The following is a 25,302-nucleotide window of genomic DNA, read 5'->3' on the forward strand; positions in this document are numbered from 1 at the left end:
AATAATATTATTTACTGTAGCATCCAAAGAGATGGGCCTGAGTCAGTCTGATGTTAACACTAAATTTGCATAGAGTGAAACCCATACCAAGATACATATGCAACAACCAGAGGGCTTTGAGGATGGCACCAAAAGAGTATACAAACTGAAGAAAAATATCTATAGACTGAAACAAGCATCTTTACTATGGAATCAACAATTCAACAGCATGTGAAACAAATCCATCCTGACAGCAACCGATGCAGATCCCTGTGTTTCTGTAAATGAGAGGAGTGGACTCTTCACCATCCTAGCTATTCCCATCAATGATGGTCTGGTTGTACCAGAGTATACAGACGTCATCAATCTGTTGCTGAATGATTTGCAGTAGGAAATTGATTTAACTACTAAAATGTAGATAATTATCTCAATTTGCAAATAGAGCAGTTTCAACATGGTTCTGTCTTCTTAAAATAAGAGGCATATGAGGGGGATGTGCTGGAATGGTACAACATGGAGAATGACAATGCTGTGGCAATACACACTGATCGTGGTCATGTGTAATCTGAGCTGGGACTCAGTTAAAAAATTATCAGTGCTCTATTCTGTCAAGCTGTTGGAAGCTTGCACTATCTATCAGGGGCAACCAGAACTGACATCAATTTTGCAGTGGAAAATACTAGTCAGCAACTCAAAAAACCTGGAGAGACACACTGGAAAGGAGTAAAGAGAATTTTCAAGTACCTAAAGCGAATAGTCTCTTACAGCTTACATCATTAAGGAGTGGGGATAGTTGTTTGTCTGTTTTTAGCAACTCAAGATATGCATGGGATGTTCTTACTCCAAAATTAACTATAGCTTGGTCTAGCAACCAGAGCTTGGAACTTGCAGAGGCACAAGGTGGTGGCCTTCTTAACAACAGATGCATGTCAAATACACCCTGTATATAGATTTATTACTGATGCTCATAAGGCACTGCTAACTAGACTCTCAAGCTATTTCACTGTAATTCTAGCAACTAACACATCATATAAAGTTTTGAATATTGGGTTACGTTTTATATCATTAGCAAATATCATTAACTGTGCTTCAGTTATTAGCAACAGTAGCGCATCCATGACCTATCTGCAAGCTATCTGTGATCACGTAAGGGTGTTATAATAATATGTCAGCTTCCCAAGCCATGAAACTTCAGAGAATATGATAATTAAGAAACACTTACACTGTTTCACAAGACTTTCCACTCCGTTGTATGATTTGATCTTTCATCCATTAAAATAAATAGCATCAAATTTTGGGGTCATGGGCATTTGTACCATTGCAAAGCAAAGGTATTCTTATGCCATACCTGGGTCTTGATTATTATTTAGTGCCTCTTTCCAGCAGATATTTCACTGCACAAATATTGATTCACCTTAGCTAATTTTTATTATGTGGTTTCTGGTTGTTTCTCATGAGAATCATTCAGAATTATCTACCATCTCTGCCAGCTTCCAGTACCTTACTTTTTTCTTTGTTTTATTATCTATCATGAAAGGATTACTTATTATGTGGTGATATAAGCATTTGTTCTTTCAGTTCATGTTAGCACTGTTTCTGAAGTTGTTATGCTATTGACCATATGTATTAAAACCAGTTCATCTTAAGATTGTTAGTTTTAAGAAATTGCTGCAGTTAAGAACTATTGATATGAACATCATGTTACATTAACAGTCAGTATGAAAGAGACTGGTCTGCCCCCCCCCCCCCCCCCCCCCACACACACACAAAAAAAACCTTACTTACTTCTTCTTCTGCTTCCTTTTCTATGGCTGTCAGCGATTCTGCATCTGCCAGGTTGTCAACAGCGATAGCCAAGAATACATTTAACAAAATATCTTGTTATTTGTATTAAGGAAGACTCATGTAATTACACACCAATCCTGAAGAGCCATATGTAAGAAACAGACATCGAATAGAATGCCAATCAACAAAATCTTTGTAATTCTCTCAAGAAACGTGCTCATGAGTTCACCTATCTCTATGTAATGCACATTATGGAGAACACTATTACACACAAAGGACAGTTATTAAGTGAATGTGTTTTATTACAACTTTCATCCACATATAAGTACAATAAAATATTGTTTAATGGAACTAAACTTACTCCCTTAACATTACATCATAGATTTCTCATAGTCACAAAGCATCATTCACTTTCACTTTAGCACACACAACATGGCCATGCCACTGTCATCATAGAGGATTAACAATGTAATACTTTTCGTGGTCATAATGAGTGGAACTGTCTTAAATCAACATCGCAATGAACATTAATGAAGGTGGCAAATGTTTAAATAAAGGACGAATTTATAGATGGAAAGAAAGACTCATAAGCACAAAACAACCTTTGCAATGAACAAGGAACTTGAAGGCCAAAATGAATTTGAACTAAGACTGAAACAGCATGTCAACCAATGGATTCATGCCAAAATGTGTCACTGTTTTTGAAATCATTGATACATATGGGAGACAAATCATGCATGATAGCCTTTGCTACAGGACACTGTAATGAATAGTAATGAAGTTATCTGTTAGATGATTACAATGTGCATAGCGGACAATACCACAGGTGACTTTTAAGCATTATGTTCATGAAGGAGGTGTTCTTGATTAAATTACAACATTGAGTCCTGGATGTACCACTATGAATCAGGAAGTAGAAACAGTTTAGAGAGAGAGAGAACATCCACCAGCCTTGGCCAAGAAAACATTTAAAACACAGGCATTGCTGAGGTAACTCTTACTGATAATATTTTTGAGATGTCAAAGGAATTATATTGGATCTCCACCAGGAGAAGAGCCACATTTTAACTAGTTCTTGTTACAGTGGTGTGTTCGTAAAGGAGATGAATAATCATATTGCCATAGAATTCTCCCACTCAAGCAGTACTGTGCTGGAGGGCTATGCATGCCCTAATACTGCACATTATTTGAAAGAACCACTATATGATCCACAATTTCACCTGTCCGAATATATATATAATTTATTTATTTATTTATTAAAGTGCAGCCTGTTACCTACAATTTAAACACAGGCTGTATTCATCCTTACACAAATTATCATCAACAGCAAACGTTTTTTCATACATTGGCAACTAATGATACAAAATTCCTACACGATACTACTTCCTATCACCTTAACTATTCCCAATATTAATAAAACTATGCCTACTTCCAATTTTAGGTATGTCTACCATTATTACTGCTGTAAACCTTGTTTACCTACTATCTGTCACTAGTATACACCATAAATAATTGAAACAGGTTACAAACAGTAATAACACCAGTTCTTGTCTGCCATATTTCAGAATGCACACCACCACTCCTCGCAGGTACACACTGCCAGTTCCTTCAGTGCTGTGGATGGCACTGTGATCACATCTGCCTCTTCCAAAGACTGTCGGCTTCCAAGGATGCATTGTTGCTTACACTGAGAAATGCAGCAGCACACCAGGTCACATCACCCCAACTCAAGTTCCTTGGGTGGCAAAACATGGCTGTACTTCCAACCTGGTGGTGTTGTTGGACATATTGTTGGCAGGAGTGGATTCCTGACTATTCTAGCTATTCACATCTGTGATGGTCTGGTTGTATCAGAGCCTAGAGAAGTCACTGATCTGTTGGTGAATGATTCTGAGCAGGAGTTTGATTTAACTACACAATGTGATCAAAAGTATTCTGACACCTGGCTGAAAATTACTTACAAGTTTGTGGTGCCCTCCTTCAGTAATGCTTGAATTCAGTATGGTGCTGGCCCACCCTTAGCCTTGGTGACAGCTCCAATTTATAGGAGACCATACAGAGTTCCTCACCAGTTACAACGATTACTTGATGAATTCATAGATCAGCAATTAGATGATGGTATAACAGAGTATTCAGATTCGCCATACAGTGCAATTGCAGTAATTGTGCCAAAGAAATCTGCTGACACTGAAAAACATTGTAGATTTTGTAGTGATTACAGGCATTTAAATAGCAATACAATTCTGTACATGCATCCATTACCAAATATCGTAGATACCATTGATCATCTCAGCAACAGTAAATATTTCTCCACAATTGACTTGAGGAACAGGTACCATCAAATAGAAGTTGCACCAGAATACGGACATAATACTGCTGTCTCTACCTTTTCAGTTCATTGGCAATTCTTAAGGGTGCTTTTTGGATTAAAAAATGCCCCTGCAACATTCCAAAGATTGCCAGATGGTGTGTTATGTGGGTTAACACCTCAACAATGCATGATATACCTTGATGACAATCATATTTTAAAAAGATATCAAGCAGCATGTGATTTGCTTACACTAAGTTTTCCAACATCTCAGGGATGCTAATTAAATTTGGAAAAGTGTCACTTTGTATTAACAGGAATAAAATATTTAGGCCATATTATCGGCAAACATGGAATCAAAACTGACCCATGGCTAATAACCACAGTTAAAGATTTTCCAACACCACCATCTATCAAGGTCTAGGCCTCTCAAATTATTATCAACATTTTTTTAAAGACTATGTAGAAATTGTATGGCCTCTCATGAAGTTACTGAAAAAAGGTACTACATTTCACTGGACAATGGAATGCGACACAGCATTTGAAAAACTGAAATACAAATTAACACGTAGTCCTGTATTAATCTATCCATATTTCAGCAAAGACTTCATCCTGTCCTGTGATGCATCTGGATGTGCTATCGAAGCAGTTTTGGGTCAAAACATTCATGGTGCAGAACATCCTGTAGCCTACGCATTCAGACTATTAACTACTGATAGACACATTGCTAAACGTTTCTGGTGGGAGGCAAGAAAGCACAATGTAGCACAATAAGTGCACAATTGCATACCATGCACCTAGCAAGCAGACTACTGCCATCAACGTATACTGTTACAAAGACTCCTGGAAACATCACACCTATTTCAAATAGTAGGAATGGACATTCATAGTCCCTTTAGTAAAACACCAGCCAGGAATAGGTGTGTACAAACAATTTCAGATCATTTCTCAAGATATCTAACTGTGGTAAGTCTCCCTGATCAACAGGCAAACACCATTGCACAGGCTATGGTCAACAATTGGATTTTAAAATTCGGTGCACCAGAGCACTTATAGCTGACCAATGTAGTTACTTCATGTCTGACCTCATGAAACAACTTTGCTGTTGGCTGAAAGTACATAAATTATGCAGAACCCCATTACATCTACAGGCAAACGAACGAACAGAAAGGGTTCCCCACACTACTGGGCAGATGCTTAGTTATTTTATCAACAACCAACACAACAATTGTTATATCATCATTCAATACCATGTAAGCGCTTAAAACGCCAAAACATATGAAGGAACGGTCATGTCACCTTACAAAATTTTAAGCCCAAAGAAAGGAAGAATGGAAAAGCAGTTAGGAAATTTGCTCTAATCATTAAGGACATGTGGAAAAAAGTACAGAATAGCAGAGCATTAGAATGACAAGAGAAATTAGTCAACATACACGCTAAGTATCCAGATTTCAAAATTTGACAATGGGTTTTTCTATCCACTCCCTATTTTACTGAAAGACAGACAAAAATCTACAATAATGATTGAAGCAGAAGAAATGAATTAAGAAAGACAAAAAAAAAATGTGACAAATTACCCGGGTCCTTGTCAACTTGTCAAAATCATATCATCAGTTAATGTCAAGTTACAGTTATACACAAAGGCAACTATTGTTCATGCAAGCTGGTTGAAACATTTTAAGGGAGTAACAGATGTAATGGCACCAACAATAGCCACTTTGTATTAACAGGAATAAAATATTTAGGCCATATTATCGGCAAACATGGAATCAAAACTGACCCATGGCTAATAACCACAGTTAAAGATTTTCCAACACCACCATCTATCAAGGTCTAGGCCTCTCAAATTATTATCAACATTTTTTTAAAGACTATGTAGAAATTGTATGGCCTCTCATGAAGTTACTGAAAAAAGGTACTACATTTCACTGGACAATGGAATGCGACACAGCATTTGAAAAACTGAAATACAAATTAACACGTAGTCCTGTATTAATCTATCCATATTTCAGCAAAGACTTCATCCTGTCCTGTGATGCATCTGGATGTGCTATCGAAGCAGTTTTGGGTCAAAACATTCATGGTGCAGAACATCCTGTAGCCTACGCATTCAGACTATTAACTACTGATAGACACATTGCTAAACGTTTCTGGTGGGAGGCAAGAAAGCACAATGTAGCACAATAAGTGCACAATTGCATACCATGCACCTAGCAAGCAGACTACTGCCATCAACGTATACTGTTACAAAGACTCCTGGAAACATCACACCTATTTCAAATAGTAGGAATGGACATTCATAGTCCCTTTAGTAAAACACCAGCCAGGAATAGGTGTGTACAAACAATTTCAGATCATTTCTCAAGATATCTAACTGTGGTAAGTCTCCCTGATCAACAGGCAAACACCATTGCACAGGCTATGGTCAACAATTGGATTTTAAAATTCGGTGCACCAGAGCACTTATAGCTGACCAATGTAGTTACTTCATGTCTGACCTCATGAAACAACTTTGCTGTTGGCTGAAAGTACATAAATTATGCAGAACCCCATTACATCTACAGGCAAACGAACGAACAGAAAGGGTTCCCCACACTACTGGGCAGATGCTTAGTTATTTTATCAACAACCAACACAACAATTGTTATATCATCATTCAATACCATGTAAGCGCTTAAAACGCCAAAACATATGAAGGAACGGTCATGTCACCTTACAAAATTTTAAGCCCAAAGAAAGGAAGAATGGAAAAGCAGTTAGGAAATTTGCTCTAATCATTAAGGACATGTGGAAAAAAGTACAGAATAGCAGAGCATTAGAATGACAAGAGAAATTAGTCAACATACACGCTAAGTATCCAGATTTCAAAATTTGACAATGGGTTTTTCTATCCACTCCCTATTTTACTGAAAGACAGACAAAAATCTACAATAATGATTGAAGCAGAAGAAATGAATTAAGAAAGACAAAAAAAAAATGTGACAAATTACCCGGGTCCTTGTCAACTTGTCAAAATCATATCATCAGTTAATGTCAAGTTACAGTTATACACAAAGGCAACTATTGTTCATGCAAGCTGGTTGAAACATTTTAAGGGAGTAACAGATGTAATGGCACCAACAATAGCAAATACAGAAGACCACTGATCCACCAACATAGAACACACACTCAGCCACATATAACCTTGGGCTGCGTGCAGTCAATTACACATCTACAATACAAAATCTACCATTCTAATGCAAATACAAATAAGCTTTGTATACTGCAGATTCTAGCAATAATGTACTAACAGGAAATCAGGTACAGAAAAGGGAATTAGGAAAATACACAAAGGGGAATTCTGGTTCTAAGTAATAAGAAGTACTGACATGTGATTAGGTACCATGTGCTTAAATAAGTGTAAGTCATTCATTATAATGTATTGATAAGGGTATCTAGGTCATACAAAGTTCACAATAATTTTTCCTTTGCCATAAAATCACAATTATGAAAGATGTGCTTAGCAATACTACTTTCCGTATTACAGGTATCACCTTCTACCACAATGGGGTCCTACATCACTGCAGAACTACTTTTCTTGTTTGCAGGTATGAATAACATGAGCTATGGATTCCAGCTGTAGAAATGTTGGAACACGTGAGGCAATACTAACCCTACGACTTATTTTAGAAGAAAGATTAAGGAAAGGCAAACCTACATTTCTAGTATTTGTAGACTTAGAGAAAGCTTTTGACAATGTTGAGTGGAATACTCTCTTTCAAATTCTGAAGGTGGCAGGGGTCAAATACAGGGAGCGAAAGGCTATTTACAATTTGTACAGAAACCAGATGGCAGTTATAAGAGTCGAGGGACATGAAAGGGAAGCAGTGGTTGGGTAGGGAGTGAGACAGGGTTGTAGCCTCTCCCCAATGCTATTCAATCTGTATATGGAGCAAGCAGTAAAGGAAACAAAAGAAAAATTCAGAGTAGGTATTAAAATCCATGGAGAAGAAATAAAAACTTTGAGGTTCGCCGATGACATTATAATTCTGTCAGAGACAGCAAAGGACCTGGAAGAGCAGCCGAACGGAATGGACATGGACTTGAAAGGATAATATAAGATGAACATCAACAAAAACAAAACGAGGATAATGGAATGTAGTCAAATTAAGTCAAGTGATGCTGAGGGAATTAGATTAGGAAATGAGACACTTAAAGTAGTAAAGGAGTTTTGCTGTTTGGGGAGCAAAATAGCTGATGATGGTCGAAGTAGAGAGGATATAAACTGTAGACTGGCAATGGCAAGGAAAGCATTTCTGAAGAAGAGAAATTTGTTAACATCGAGTATTGATTTAAGTGTCAGGAATTCGTTTCTGAAAGTATTTGTGTGGAGTGTAGCCATGTATGGAAGTGAAACATGGACGATAAATAGTTTAGACAAGAAGAGAATGTGGTGCTACAGAAGAATGCTGAAGATTAGATGGGTAGATCACATAACTAATGAGGAGGTATTGAATAGGATTGGGGAGAAGAGAAGTTTGTGGCACAACTAGACTATAAGAAGGGATCGGTTGGTAGGACATGTTCTGAGGCATCAAAGTATCACCAATTTAGCACTGGAAGGCAGTGTGGAGGGTAAAAATTGTAGAGGGAGACCAAGAGATGAATACTCTAAGCAGATTCAGAAGGATGTAGGCTGCAGTAGATACTGGGTGATGAAGAAGCTGGCACAGGATAGAGTAGCCTGGAGAGCTGCATCAAACCAAACTCAGGACTGAAGACCACAACAACAACAATGGATTCCAGGTGCACCAGTTCAGGAGTGGCACCATTTTTGTTGGACAAGACATGATGGTACTAACTAATCATCAGTGGACAATAGTATTGGAATATAATCTATGGCAGATACATAATGAACTTGGGTGGTTAGAGCTAGAATTTAGTACCTTAAACTCAGCAGCAAGGAAAGTGGAGACATCTGATGAAACAGCAAGCGAATATAAAACTCTGCAGTACTCATTTGACCTGTTATGAGGCCAATTGCATCAAATACAAGGATTAGTGCCCCCACACAGTCAAATGATTTAAACAAGGAAGGATGAAGGCAGGTGATAAATTATTAAAAACTATTTTTGGCATGGCAGGCGACAATGATATCATGCAGTTCAATAATACATCACAGGGTGTTACAGTTACAGCAGGTCTCAACAAGACCACTATTGCCAGGAACACTATGAGGTTAAATGACTTCAAACAAGCAGTACTCAATAACAATAAGACCATTAGGAATGTTACGCAAGAACTGAACAAGTATCTCCAAGCTACCACCATGTCATTGAATGCTGATTGAAAGATAATACAAACCAGACTAGATATAGAAGATAAGAAGATCTCAGTAGTGATACTACTTCAATTACTTACAGATCAGTTAGTGGATGTACAATTAACAGCAGAGGATCTCAAGGAAGCCATCCACCATGTAGTACAGGTGTATTTATCGTCAATTTTACTATCACAAACAAACTTTATATTCGCATTGATTCAAATCTGTAAACAGTTACCAGAGTCACTACGATTAATCTTCCCTCCAGATTGAAATTTTTTCACTCTAAAGCAGAGTGTGCGCTGATATGAAACTTCCTGGCAGATTAAAACTGTGTGCCGGGCCGAGACTCGAACTTGAGACCTTTGCCTTTCGCGGGCAAGTGCTCTACCAACTGAATCGTGCTTGGGTTGCTCAGTTGGTAGAGCACTTGCCCACGAAAGGCAAAGGTCCCGAGTTCGAGTCTCGGTCCGGCACACAGTTTTAATCTGCCAGGAAGTTTCCCTCCAGATAATGAACACTTGCTGCACTACCACCACTTAGCTAAGGTACTAGTGGACACAAATGGCATAAAGTTATGAATTCATATTTCCTTCCCAGTGACCGGCAAATCAGATATTATGACTGTCATACAGTGCACTACTTCTGAGTGAAATGGGGCCAGCTTAACAGATTTGTATAATTTCGAACAAGTTAGGTATTCCTAATCTCCAAAACATTGAATGCTACTGCAGTAATGACAGCTGCTGAATTAAATAACTGATGCCTGAACGGTTTATGATATGTCTATCACGTGCCACTGAAGTGAACACCAATAATTGTGAACCCCAGCTACTTTTTGAGCAAAACAAAGCCTCAAATACCCCATGCTACATACTAAATGATACACCATATGTTTTGGAGCACATAGGAGAACACTGGCTTTACGCAATTAACCAACCGACCCATATCTTTGGCCATTATTTCAACCATGGTGCCGCTACTACAACCAAACATGTTAAACTCCATGGCAGTGGACTGATAGTTAATGGTACATTATGTTCTCCATCAGGTGTGAAAATTCACTTGCGCACAAGCAAAGCTGGTTCGACCATTGTCACCTCATCGTACCCACTAATTTACTGGCCAGATAAACCTATGCAACTATTGGCTCCTTAAAATCTGTCTTACCTAAACAGTTCCTTTGATTCCTCCATCCTGCAGTCATTAGATGTTCTTATCACAATACAACAAGGCAAGATTGATGCCAATGCTATGAAGCAGCCTACTGTACAGTTGAATGACGAACATGAAACGTGCATTATGATATTGGGCACAGGTATTTTTGGAATCTTCTTGTTCATAATTATATGTTTTACTGCTGTCCTCTGTATCAGATGAAAACCGATGACAAACAATAACATATGACTGCATCAAATTCCAGTTGAATGGCTACAAAAATGCTAAGCATACACATGTTCTGCTAAAATGTGTGTAGAGATAATTGTTGCTTGCTACTTCATTTTATTGTTACTGATCTTTATTGTTACTGATCATCATTTTACCACACTTCTAACATTATTTTCAGAAGTTTTCATAGGGATGATGTATTTCAAACTATAACAGAATGAATGTATTACGTAATTTTCCTGACAGACTAAGGACACACTTTGTTTTTGTTTTTTGTTTGTTAGTCATTTCTAGATGGACATAGGATAAAATTCAAGAATGATTTTTTCTGGATGGAGGAGGAATGTAGGATGTATAATAATTATGTGTTATTTATGTTTGTGTGCAGAGAAATATGTAAAAACTTATTATAGGTTAAGTGGACATTTCAGAGACTTTGACAAGTTAAACCACAATGTTTGGAAGTGGCAGCAGTCGAGCAAGGAGGCCGATAACCAGCGGAGATTGTGCAGCAGCAGTCAACACTTTAACAGATCAACAACTGAGCAGATGGGCAATGCTCCAAAGGTGACATTAGTGAAAACACCTTATAAACACCTGCGACAAACGGGCATGAGGTGGTCCTTTGAGGGGAGAAGGAAGAGATGAAGAAATGCTGCCTGGATGGACAAACAGATGGTTAGTCAGAGGGCATTATACTTCGCTGCAATGACTTAGCCACTACGCTGCCTGACACTCCAATAGGTCAAAGCATAAGATGTCATCCCAGATGTTACCAGAAAGAAGTTCATGTGGTACTTACCCAGGTGGGTGTTGAGGGTGAAGAGACTACAGCCTCACCACGTGGGTCACTTGTGAACTTAGAGGTTGATGAACTCCAGCAGAAGACGCCAAACCTCAGGGTCACTGGTTCGATTCCAGGACTGACCACTCCATGCCATGCTGTAGTTGCTTGTTAACAACACAATGAGTGAATTTGCAAGGAGAAGACCACACTGCTGATGCAGTGGGTCACAGCTGCAGTACTGGATAGAAGAATATGCTGCCTGGTGCTCCACTACAACACAAGCCGTCCCTGCACGAGTGGTCACTGGAATCTGCATGCTACAACTCCGAGTTGCATCACTGCCACGAGGAACTGAGTGAGTTAAAACACATTAGTCTGTTTGTTTAAAGGGTCTTATGTGTCAATAAATGACTGATAGTGGAACAATCAATGTTTCTTTCACTGGGCCACGGGAAGAACCCAAAGTGTCGCTTTCCTTCCTGCCATCCATGACAATATAATGACCTTTGTTCCTGTCTATCATTGATGCTCAATATCTAGTGTCACAAAACCCAACTCGCTGCAAGTGATATAATGACGCAAACTAGCACCCATATAAACAAAAACACTATTTGTGTGAAAACCATTAACGATACACAAAAACTATGAGTGGCATTGAAATACTTTTGAGAGTGGGAAATACTGACTCATTTTCAGGATGAAGCTTTAAGTATCAGCGACCATTTTTGCATGACTACACTCAGATTTTGGTACTCAGTTGGAGTGGAGCTCACATATGTGCACCTTGAAGTCATCTTGTGGGTAGACAAAATATTTTCGAAGTAGTTGGTTGGGACTTATAAGAATTTCACCTGTGACCATCATGAGGAACCATATAATAGAATGAGATTTTCACTCTGCAGTGGAGTATGCACCGATATGAAACTTCCTGGCAGATTAAAAGTTTGGAAGGTAGGAGACAAGGTACTGGCAGAATTGAAGCTGTGAGGACAGGTTGTGAGTCATGCTTGGGTAGCTCAGTTGGTTAAGCACTTGCCTGCAAAAGGCAAAGGTCCCAAGTACAAGTCTTGATCTGTCACACAGTTTTAATCTGCCAGGAAGTTCCAACTCTGAAATAATTTTAGCTTTTCCATACTTAAGAAATTCAGGCTGCCTGAATGGATGGGGTGGGGCTTATAAATATTTCAAGATTGTTGATCAAAAAAAGAGTTTAAAACATTGTTCTGTATTTGGACTATGAATAATTTTGTGTTAGGTGACTGTGTGTAAACATTTATGAACTATTAAAAATATCGTTAGTTTGCAGTTACATTGCTTCAACTTACAAGTGTGCTGAAGCACTCTGAATCATTTTCGTGACTTTGTTAAAGGATGAGTGATCACATTGTGTTGGTTGACCCACTTAGGTTCCCACACTAACAAATATTATTTGAAAGCATGCACTGTATTTGCAGTTGCGAATATGGACAACTATCAGCTGTAAAATGGAATGACAACTATGAAAATTTGTGTTGGAGCGGGACATTTGTCCATATTTACAACTGCAAATACATTTCACGTATTTCATAACAGTTGTAGTCACCACAGTGCCTGTTCCTTTGGACATGCATGTATGGAGGTCCGAAGGAACATAGCACTGTAATTCAGACTAACACAGGAACTGCAATACTGTAAATATTATTTTAATAATCATCTGTTGTGAATAGTGTGAAAGGATATTTAATTTGTTTTTTCTGGAATAAACTCAGTCTGTGAAAAGCGAGAAGTGAACCCCGTTTCACTGCAAATTCCTGCATGCAACTTTAATAAGCTTGTGACTGTTTTCATTTATGGTTAAATGCAGTGCATGCATTGGTTGGCTCCTGGACATTAATTAAGGCAATATTTTGAAATCCAGCCACACAATGGTAAGCCCCATGAATTGTGCTTTTCTTGTTTTATTTAATTTTTTATTTGTGTTGAAGCACATGGGGGTTTATGTGTTAAACTTTGATTAATGCAACAGTTAATAATTTCAATGTAAGTCATTTAATTTTTCATTACATAAGCAGTAAGAAAAACAGAATATCTGAAGATAAATATTTTTTTCTTCTTCAAATATTACCATAACGATGTCACAAGGCCACCTTCTACCACTAACATTGCCAAATCCAGACTAACTGTCCCTGTAAAGATTAAAGCTAAAGCTAGGAAAAAGAAGACTTCATAATCTGAAATTTGTATTGTTGAAAATCCCACCAAACAGACTAGGATTGGCACCATCAGACTTTTACTTGTTTGGCTCTTTCACAGAACATTATGAGACCTGAAATTTGCAGATGATAATGAGATCACAGAGTGCATGATAATATACTTATGAATCATGCCAAAGTTTTTTTAAGCATAAGCTTATGGACACATGGATTTTTATAACAAAATATTCTCAGGTTTCCAGCCACTAAGTGGTTAAAACACTATGAACTTCCAGCACAGTTGTCCTTGGCCATTTTCAAAAGGTAACTGATGGCTGTGTCTGCAATGACTTCATGCTTATGTAGTAGCACTACCACCTATGATGTCACTGTTGCTCAGTCCATAGTTAAATAAACTAAAGTTAAATCACTTACAGCCCTCAGTTGCAAAAATTGAGTCTTTTGACCTGGTTTCAACACATGAGTGCCTTCATCAGAAATTAAATATTCAAATTGCCCTATAGCTTAAGTACAAAATTGTGGGATAAATTTTTTATATGAAAGTGTAAGTACTGACGATCAGTACAAGAAAGAAACAGTACTTACATGTCACATATAAAATAAATATCAAGTGATAAAGCTAAAGTCAGAAAATTTTTAGAGTAGAATGAGTGAAAAGTAGGTCACTATGGGCTGCTCGCATATCCTGTGAGCATATATGTGAGCAGCCCGTAGTGGCTTGCTTTCCACTCATTCAACTTTAAAAAATTTCTGACTTTAGCTTTATCGCTTGATATTTATTTTATACGTGACATGTAAGTACTGTTTCTTTCTTGTACTGTTAATCAGTTTTCACTCTTAAAAGCGTACTTCTAAGTTTTACATAGACAAAAAGTTACCATGTCTGCTGCTGTCAAATAAAACACTGCCTGTTAGTTCATGTACTAAGTAATGTTCATCTTAACATTCTTCTGTCTATATTTTAAATGTTAGTAGCCTACTTATATTTGTAGTTACTAGATGGCACTCTTGGTGCAATGTTCAACTGCCCGCAGTTGCTAATGTGGGCACCTCAGTCTGTTGCTACCTGTGACTTGACATGTATGAGCAGCCCATAGTGGCTCACCTTCCATATATTCTCTTTTTTAAAAATTTGTGACTAAAGTTTTATCACTTGATATTTATTTTGTATGTGACATGTAAATATTGTTTCTTTCTTGTACTGTTAGTCAGTACCTACACTTTTATATAAAAAATTTATCCCATAATTTTGTACTTACGTTATAGGCAAATTTCAATATTTAATGTCTGATGAAAGCACTCATAGAAGTGTTGAAACCAGGTCAAAAGTCTTCATTTTTTGCAACCGAGGGCTGTAATTGTTTTAACTTTAATTTGTAAACAGTCACTGACCATGCAGCCATGTTCAAAATGTTAAATGAATTGTTTATTTTCTTATGCTATTCTAGAAACTGTTAATCTCCATAATAACAGATGTCTCACTGAATGCAATTTGTTGCCCACTTTCAATTTGCGTTCTGCCCATAGATGATGTTTTGGTAAAGCATAAACACAAACACCCATCTAGCATTGCTCCATATAGAGTGCAACAGTCGCCCTATGTATAGTACCTCCTCCCTATTTCTCTTCACCATCGTATCGTGTAGCAACTTAAAATATTTACTATTTGCAACTCCAATGTGTTGTTTTTTTGTCTCTTTTTAATTTTGCTTGTTACCATTTCCCAGTTCTCATAGTTCATTTCCCACTTCATTCCATCCAGTGCAACACAAACTACTTTCACCTCTGCCTGAAGGACACACACAAATCATTCTTCCCGGATCCACTATTCTGTTACCTTGCCTACAATGACTATGGGAAAACCTTACAAAGCATTTTATTGAATGTCTTCACTACAGTAACATCAGCAAAAGTCCAGGCCATAAACCTTGCTTATTACACTCTGAGTGGCTAATCTACGAGGTCTGTTCAAAAAATTGTCGAACTTTGTCCTCAAAATTTTTCTACGCTTACCTTTCACTCACTGTGCATGGTCTCCTTTGTATTACTCTCCTCCACAACTGATGCACTGTTTCCAACACTGTTTCCCCTTCTGGAAGCAGCCTTGGTACAACTCTTGCTGAATTGCATGAAGCACCATCTGTGAATTTCGATTATCTCATCTATCATTGCAAATCTTCATCCTCTCAATGAGATTTCCAACTTCTGAGATAAAAAAAAAAAAAAGTCCACACGGGCCAAGTATGGAGGATGAGGCAGCACAGTGATTTTGTTTTTTGTGCAATAGTCACACACCAACAGCGATGAATTTGTGGGTGTGTTATCATGATTCAAGAGCCATGAAATGTCTCGCCACATTTCAAGCCATTTCCTTCTCACATTTTCTCACGGGCATCACAACATGTCCTGATTGTACCATCGATCAACAGTTTGTCCCTGTCGCATGACTTTTTCAAAGTCAAAGAAAAGTATCAGCATGGCTTTGTTATTCAGTCTTGGAGAACCTCTCCTAACCCATTGTGAAAACTGAACCTTGGTCTCAATATCATAACTGTAGACCCACATCATAGAGCTAGTTATTATTCTGTTAAGGAACATCTTGTTCTCATTTGCATGATCCACAAGATCTTCACAGACTGTGAGGCGAAGGTATTTCTGGTCTTTACTCATGAGCCGTGGGATGAACTTGGCGGCAACACAACGCTTTCCAAGAAGCCGTGTCAGGATTTCATGACATGATCCAACTGAAATGTTACAGTCTTCTGCAATCCCTGGGATAGTCAATCTTCAAGTGGCATGTACAGATTCATTGTCAGTCCTGACATAAGCATCATTGGCAGACGTTGAAGGGCATCCTGAATGAGGGTTGTCTTTAACTTCCGTCCAGCCATTTTTAAATCAAGTGAACCATTTGTAACATCAAGTATGGCTTAAGCACTTAACACTGTAGGCTTCCTGCATCATTTGGTGACTCTTGAGTTTCAGAAAAATTTAATGCAGATGCATTGCTCCTCTGACTCTGCCATCTCGAAATTCGTAAACTATGTGACACAATGTTCTACTCAATACAGCACTGAACAGTAACTAACAGACACACAACAATGAAACTTCTGGCAGCTACATATTAAACACAGGCATGTGCAGGGATGCCAACTGCATTTCGCTCCAACACATCACTGACACGAAATTATGAATGTTGTGGAATTTTTTGAACAGACCTCGTACAGTAAAACACACATTTTTCACTAATGACACTACTTTTTAATATGACATAAAAGCAATAATGCAATACAGAGACATACTGAACAACTGAGCAGGACAAAAGTATTGATGTTTTAAGAAGATGAACACGAACATGACATAGTGTACTACACAAATTTTCACTTAAAGCCGGTTTTACCTAGTATAACATGCAAAATAAATAAAACTGACTACTACAATATTAATTACAACAGTATTAAAAAGCACATTAAACAATTCAGATGATGCTGAAGAGACTGAAACCATGTATGATGAGACAAAAGAAATTATTTCAGATGGTTAAAGGAGATGAAAATTTAATTGTGATGGAAGACAGGAATTCGATAGCAGGAAGAGAATTAAAAATGGTTGGAGAACATGGACTGGATGAAAGAAATGAAACTATAATTCACGTGGTAGAATTTAGAAGAGAGTATAATTTAATCATTGCAGACTGTTTAAGGATTACGAAAGAAAATTTTATACATGGAGACACTGGAAAGTTTCATATAGATCATGTAAATTTTATACATGGAGACACTGGAAAGTTTCATATAGATTATGTAGCCTTGACACACAGATTTGAAAACTAGATTTTAAACTGCAATAACATTTCTAGGGACAAATACAAACTCTAATCATAAATTATTAGTTATGAACAGCAGATTAAAACTAAAGAAACTGCAGAAAGGTAGGAAATTAAGGATATGGGACCTTGATAAAGTGAAAGAACCGGAGGTTGTAGAGAGATTTATATGGAATATTACACAATGGTTTACACAAATAGAGGAAAGAAATAAAATTGTAGGTGAATAGACAGCATTAAGAGATGAAATAGTGATGTTAGCAGAGTATCAAATAAGCAAACAGATGCAGCCCAGTAGAAATTCCTGGATAACAAATGAGACCTTCAATTTGATTGATGAAAAAGAAAAAGGAAAAAAAAAAGCTAGGATGACAAGCCTGTACTAAACAAAGAAGGGAAGGTGGTGGGAATGTTAGAAAGGGCTATAGAAAGGAAACAAATTTGAAGGCAATAGTTTGAAAGAAGAACTAGAAATGGTCCTGACGAATGTGCAATAACACAAAAAATCTAAAATATAGTACTGGCCATTAAAATGCTACACCAAGAAGAAAAGCAGATGATAAATGAGTATTCATTGGACAAATATATTATACTAGAACCGACATGTGATTACATTTTCATGCAATTTGGGTGCATAGATCTTGAGAAATCAGGAACCAGAACAACCACCTCTGGCCATAATAATGGCCTTGATATGCCTGGGCATTGAGTCAAACAGAGCTTGGATGGCATGTACAGGTACAGCTGCCCATGCAGCTGCAACATGATACCACAGTTCATCAAGAGTACTGACTGGCGTATTGTGATTAGCCAGTTGCCCGGCCACCATTGACCAGACGTTTTTAATTGGTGAGAGATCTGGAGAATGTGCTGGCCAGGGCAGCAGTCGAACATTTTCTGTAGCCAGAAAGGCCAGTACAGGACCTGCAACATATGGTCATGCATTATCCTGCTCAAATGTATGGTTTCGCAGGGATCGAATGAAGGGTAGAGCCATGGGTCGTAAAACATCTGAAATTTAACGTCCACTGTTCAAAGTGCCATCAATGCGAACAAGAGGTGACCGAGACGTGTAACCAATGGCACCCTATACCATCATGCCAGGTGATACGCCAGTATGGCGATGATGAATACACGCTTCCAATGTGTGTTCACTGCGATGTCGCCAAACAGGGATGCAACCATCATGATGCTGTAAACAGAACCTGGATTCATCAAAAAACATGACGTTTTGCCATTCATGCACCCAGGTTCGTCGTTGAGTACACATCCTGTCTGTGATGCAGCATCAAGAGTAACTGCAGCCATGGTGTCTGAGCTGATTGTCCATGCTGCTGCAAACGTCATCGAACTGTTCGTGCAGATGCTTGTTGTCTTGCAAACATCCCCATCTGTTGACTCATGGATCGAGATGTGGCTACACGAACCATTACAGCCATGCAGATAAGATGCCTGTCATCTCGACTGCTAATGATACGAGGCCATTGGGATCCAGCACGGTGTTCCGTATTACCCTCCTGAAACCACCGTTTCCATATTCTGCTAACAGTCATTGGATCTCGACCAACGCGAGCAGCAATGTCGCGATACGATAAACCGCAATCGCTATAGGCTACAATCCGGCTTTTATAAATAAAAGATAGAAATGTGATGGTACGCATTTCTTCTCCTTACACGAGGCATCAAAACAACATTTCACCAGGCAACACCAGTCAACTGCTGTTTGTATATGAGAAATTGGTTGGAAACTTTCCTCATGTCAGAACGTTGTAGGTGTCACCACCGGCGCCAACCTTGTGTGAATGCTCTGAAAAGCTAATCATTTGCATATCACAGCATCTTCTTCCTGTCAGTTAAATTTCACATCTGTAGCACGTCATCTTCATGGTGTAGCAATTTTAATGGCCAGTAGCGTATATTTCCATTTAAGAGGCATTAATAGACTGAGGCAACAGAAGTAATGAAATAGCGATATGCACAGATACACAGAAGGTGGTAGTATCATGTACACAAGGTATAAAAAGCAGTGCATAGGTGAAGCTGTCATTTGTACTCAGGTGATTCGTGTGAAAAGGTGTCTGATGTGGTTGTTGCTGCACGATGGAAATTAACAGACTTTGAAACTGGACTAGTAGTTGGAGCTAGATGCATGGCACACACTATTTTGGAAATCATTAGGGAATTCAATATTCTGAAATCCACAGTGTCCAGAGTGTGCCCAGAATATGAAATTTCATGCATAACCTCTTACCACAGACAATGCAGTGACGGACAACCTTCACTTAATGACCGAGAGCAGTGGCATTTGCAAAGAGTTGTCAGTGCTAACAGACAATTGACAACATGTGAAATAACTGCAAAAATCAATTGGCTCAGCATTTCTGCAAGGGACTTTCAACAACTTGTTCAGTTCATGCAAATTTGGGTTGCTGCACTACGCCAGGCAAAAGGAGGTCCAACACAATATTAAGAGGTATCTCATGACTTTTGTCACTCATTGTAAATCTGTCACTATATGTGTAAATGTACAATACACTGAGAATTGTGAGACAATTCCTAGAATACTGTGGCCTTGCATCATCAGATAACCAATTTACAACACTTATTTATAGTGATGACATTACTGCACTGAAGAAGTCCACAAGTCAGATTTTATATACAACTAATGTTATTTTATATGGTGAATAATTTTACATTAGTTGTTTCGATTAAGAATTTGTCAGTGGTGTGTGAGGAACTGGTCACCAACAAGTCCCTTAGGCTCCTCCTAAACTGAACTGTATTAGTAGTTCAACTTTTAATGGCTTCTGGTAAGTTATTGAAAATGTGTCTTCCTCAATAACAGACACTTTTGTACACCAAAGGAAATGACTTTATATCTTTATGCAGGTTATTCTTTTATCTAGAACTGTTTTCATGAACTGAGCAGACAGTTTGAGAAAGAGGTGTACTATTTATGACATATCTCATTAAGTAATAAATATATTGTGAATTAGCAGTTAACATCTTCAGTTCTATGCATGATATTCTGAAACTCATCTCACACATAATTCATAATACAAGCTTTTTGACTCAGAAAACTTAGCTTGGCTCGAGGAGTTATGTAACCCTAAAATGATCCTGTATGACATTAAGGAATGAAAGCGAGCTAAGTATGCTAGATTTTTTCCCTCTGTGGTGCGCCCCTCCCAACTAAATTTATTATCAGGTTGTAATCCCAAGAATCTAATACTGTTGACCTCTTCTACCTGCTTGTTGGCAAATTTTAGATAAATACTATGAAGACACTTCTTCCATGTTCTGGACAGCACATAGTGTGACTTTTTGAAGTTTAATGAGAGAGAATTGGGTAGAACCATTTATTACAATCCTTGAAAACTGCATTAACTGTTTTTTCTAAAACTATACACAATTTGCTATTTACTGCCATGTTTTACTGTCTACAATGAAAACTAACTTGACAACTGGAAATGTTACTGATGAAAGGGCATTAATATACACAAGATAATCTTAAGGAGCACATCACATGATTACTAGTGTGATGATGTGTGATAGCTTAATTCAGGACTTTTTCCTATTGATACCTTTTGTTTCATCAGAAAGACATGATCTGAACCACTGTGCTACATTTCCGTTTACCACATAATATTTCAATTTATTTAAGAGGAGATTATGCTTTACACAGTCAGTTACCTTTGCCAGATCACACACTATACCAGTAGCCAGTACTTTATTGTCTTATGTATTAACTGTAAGCGTAAATAGTCTTCTCGGTATTGAAACTGTTAATAAATCCAAACTGTTTCAATGACAATGTATTATTTGTAGTCATGTGGTTAAGAAACTGCTTGTATGTTACCTTTTCTACAATTCTCTTTTGTTGTACAGAATGTTATACTTTGTTGTTATGTGTGTGAATGTGTGTACTATTTCTGGAAAATGAGCGAATGCTCAAAATGAATGCTGTTTTCTGTTATGTGTTACTGTGTTCCATGCAGTCATCTGCTATAGGTGAGTGGCTGTCGTTCCCTTATTTTATGTAGAGTTTTCACCGTTTCAAAAGACATCTTCCTTTTGAGTAATCCATAGCTTTTTTGGTCTTTCTAGAAACATACTCTACTAGCCACCATATAGTGTATGGTGGAGGGTACCCTGTACCACTACTAATCATTTCCTTTCCTGTTCCACTCACAAACAGAGCAAGGGAAAAACAACAATCAATATCCCTTCATGGTCCTTATGCAAATTTTATGTCGGTGGCAGTAGAATCATTGTGCAGTCAGCTTCAAATGCAGTTCTTTAAACTTTCACAATAGTGTTCCTCAAAAAGAATGTTGGCTTCCCTCCATGGATTTCCATTTGACTTCCGGAAGCATCTCTGTAATACATTTTCATTGTTCAGACATAGTAGAAACAATTCTAGCTGACCATCTCTGAATTGCTTTGATGTGTTCCTTTAATCTGGCCTGGTACAAATCCCAAATACTTTAGCAGTACTCATGAATAGGTCACACTAGTGTCCTCTATATGTGGTCTCCTTTACAAATGAACCACAGTTTCCAAAAATTCCCCCAATAAACCAAAGTTGACAATTCATCTTTCTTACCTCAACTCCACATGCTTTTTCCACTTCATATAGCTCTGTAACATTACGCCTAGATATTTAAACAACATGGCTATGTCAAGCAGCATACTATTAATGCTGTATCTGAACATTACAGGTTTGTTTTTCTGGAGCATCCACATTAATTTACATTTTTCTGCATTTACAGTTAGCTGCCATTCATCTCACAAACTAGAAATTTTATCTAAGTCATCTTTTATCTTCCTACAGTCACTCAACATTGACACCTTCCCATACAACACACCATCATCAGCAAACAACCACAAATTGCTGCCCACCCTGTCCACCAGATCACCTGTAAATATAAAAAATATAATGCTCCTAATCACACTTCCCTGGGGCATCCCTGACAATACCCTTGTCTCTGATGAATACTTGACCAAGTACAACATACTGGGTTCTATTACTTAAGAAGTCTTTGAGCCACTCACATATCTAGGAATATATTCTGTATGCTTGCACATTCATTAACAGTCTGCAGTGGGGCACAATGTCAAATGCCTTCTGGAAATCTAGAAATATGGAATTGGCCTCTTGCCCTTGATACATAGTTCACAGTATACCACATATGAAGCTGGCAAGCTGAGTATCACACATGAGCACCATTTTCTAAAACTGTGCTGACTTGAGGACATAAGCTTCTCAGTTTCAAGGAAATTTATTGTATTGAAACTGAGTATATGTTCTGCAGCAAACCGATGTTAGGTAAAGTCTGCAATTTTGCAGGTTCATCCTTTTACCCTACCTCTGTACAGGAGTCACCTATGTTTTTCCTAGTCACTTAGGACTTTGCAATGGGTGAGAGAGTCACAATAAACACAAATTAAGTAAGGAGCTAATGCTGTGGAATACTCTTTGTAAAACTGAATTGGAATTACATTTGGAACTGGTGACTTATTTGTTTTTAACTCTTTCAGTTGTTTCTCTATACCAGGGATGCTTACTACTATGTTGTCGATACAGGAGTCTGCCTGCATGAATAATTTCTTATGTACAAAATTTAAAATTTTGGCTTTTGTTTTGCTCCACTGCCCCACCAGACCAGTCAACGAATGACTGCATGGAAGTCTTAGACCAGCTCAGTGATTTTACATAGGAGCAGGGTGTTCTTGGGCTGTCGCACAGATCTTTTGTTAAGAAATCATGGTGGCAGTAGTTGTAAGCTTCACACATAAATCTTTTCACACATGTCTTAATCTCTGCTAACCTTTGCCTGTTGTAATTTGTGCATTCCCTTTTGAACAGAGTATGCAACAGCATTTGTTTCCTCGGTATTTTCTGAATTTCACTGTTAAACCATGGTGGGCCTTTTCCACCCTTAACCCACTTACAAGACACATAGTTCTCCAGACCATGATTTATAGCCTGTTTAAACTTTGCCCATAATTCCATCTGTGCCCATCTTGCTCTAATTTGGATTAATTTTTGGGGAAAACAGATTCTAAAGAATGTAAGGAAATATTAATAAAGTTTTTTTGTTTGCTGTCTTGCACACTAAATATATTACTCCAGTTCATGTCTCTGAGGAGTTCACTGAAATAATTAATTTTTGACCTACTGGCTTCCCTTCTGAACTTAAAATTAGTAGATTTCATGCCCTAATCAGTATTTACATTTAACATAAAGAGCTGTACATCACTGACTCAGAGACCATTGAATGTATTTTTAATACATGGAAGAGGCCTAGCTGCAGTTTATCAACAGTATCAGTAACATAACATTTCAAGTACATTTACCAGGCTGCATAATCTAAAAGTATTATATTTAGATTTTCTTATTTTAACAAAATAAAAAATGAAAATTTGGATTTAAAGGATACAGTTACCACAAATGAAAAGAATAATGAAATAAACACAGGCCAGTACACCAAATGAGCCAACTCCATTATAAGCCTGTATTCCATTGTACATCACCATATTCCAGTCTTCACCAGTCAGTACCTGTGGATTTTAACAGAGGCTTAATGAGTTGATGTTATTACATGATGAAGATTTTTTTAAAAATTTGATCAAAATACAGCTGAATACGAAATACATGATTACAGAATCAAGAATTGGTAACTGCTCTTAAAAATTATTTTCTTCAATAGACCTCAAATACATAAATCATTATTTAGAAGACCAGTCAAAATTATTACCCACCAAATCCTACAGTTCTTCAGGAGGAAGCTTTCAATACTGAGTTTTACATGGTTAACCAGTACCTTTCTCACAAACAGCTAGATGTGTTATGAATTCTTGAGCCTCATCATAAAATCAAAATAGTTATGTGTTCAGTAAAATGCTAATGTTTTTTCATCAAATGAGACAGTGACAGAACAAACATTTTCAGTCTGTTGATAATGAATGTAGTTCTACTTCAAGAGTAATTTGCGCATTCTCTCTTGAACAGGGAGTGCTACAGAATTTGTTTCCTCAGTATTTTCTGAATTTCATTGTTAAACCATGGTGGGCCGTTTCCATCTTTAACCCACTTACAAGACACACAGTTCTCCAGACCATGATTTATACTTCAATACTTCAATGATGAAAAGTGTGATGAAAATCTGTGGCTGATGTGATTACCAAGTATGTAAAACCATCACAGGAGACTGTTGACAAATTGTTCGTATTAGATATTTAACACAGTATGCGGATAGCACTTTCATGATGTATTTATGGCTCGTGTAGGTATTCTTATGTTTTTGTTTCTTACATATATCCTTTATCATCATTTCATCACTTGTTAACTGATACGAACTTCCTAAGTTGATATATCAAGTAAAGTATTAAATGAAGTTTTTCTGTTTGTCTAATGTTTTCAACATTTATAGTATTTTTAGCAATTTTAAAAGAGCAGTCAACTTTAACATTTGCCATCTTAAATAATGAAATATCTGATACACAAGATTTTTTTGACTCAGTGTGCGGTATCGACAGTATCTTCATTGATCACACCCGGTGGCCGCATGTCACACAAAGACTGGTCTGGGCAACTTTGATCCTCCATTGCTTGCAAACTCCAATGAGAGGCACCATGCATACACACCACCAGAGGATGCAGAAATGGCACGGCCTCACTGCTGCGACTCTGACTGGCTGTTGCATCTGTTTAAGTGGCCTCACTCAGAG

General features: G+C 37.7%; 1 protein-coding gene across 4 annotated transcripts in view; it reads right to left on the minus strand.

The window, feature by feature from the left end:
- LOC124555453 (muscle calcium channel subunit alpha-1-like) overlaps positions 1–25,302 on the minus strand; it is a 566,027-nt gene that overhangs the window by 318,887 nt on the left and 221,838 nt on the right. For all 4 annotated transcript variants that reach the window (XM_047129373.1, XM_047129372.1, XM_047129371.1 and 1 more), the window contains exons 14-15: positions 24,012–24,132; positions 1,765–1,856 (exon numbers count right to left, since the gene is read on the minus strand). In XM_047129373.1, coding sequence (XP_046985329.1) covers positions 1,765–1,856; positions 24,012–24,132 — 213 coding nt within the window. The remainder of the gene's footprint in view (positions 1–1,764; positions 1,857–24,011; positions 24,133–25,302) is intronic.

The sequence above is a fragment of the Schistocerca americana genome, chromosome X (assembly GCF_021461395.2).
Source record: "Schistocerca americana isolate TAMUIC-IGC-003095 chromosome X, iqSchAmer2.1, whole genome shotgun sequence".
In the NCBI taxonomy this organism is placed as follows: Eukaryota; Metazoa; Arthropoda; class Insecta; order Orthoptera; family Acrididae; genus Schistocerca; species Schistocerca americana.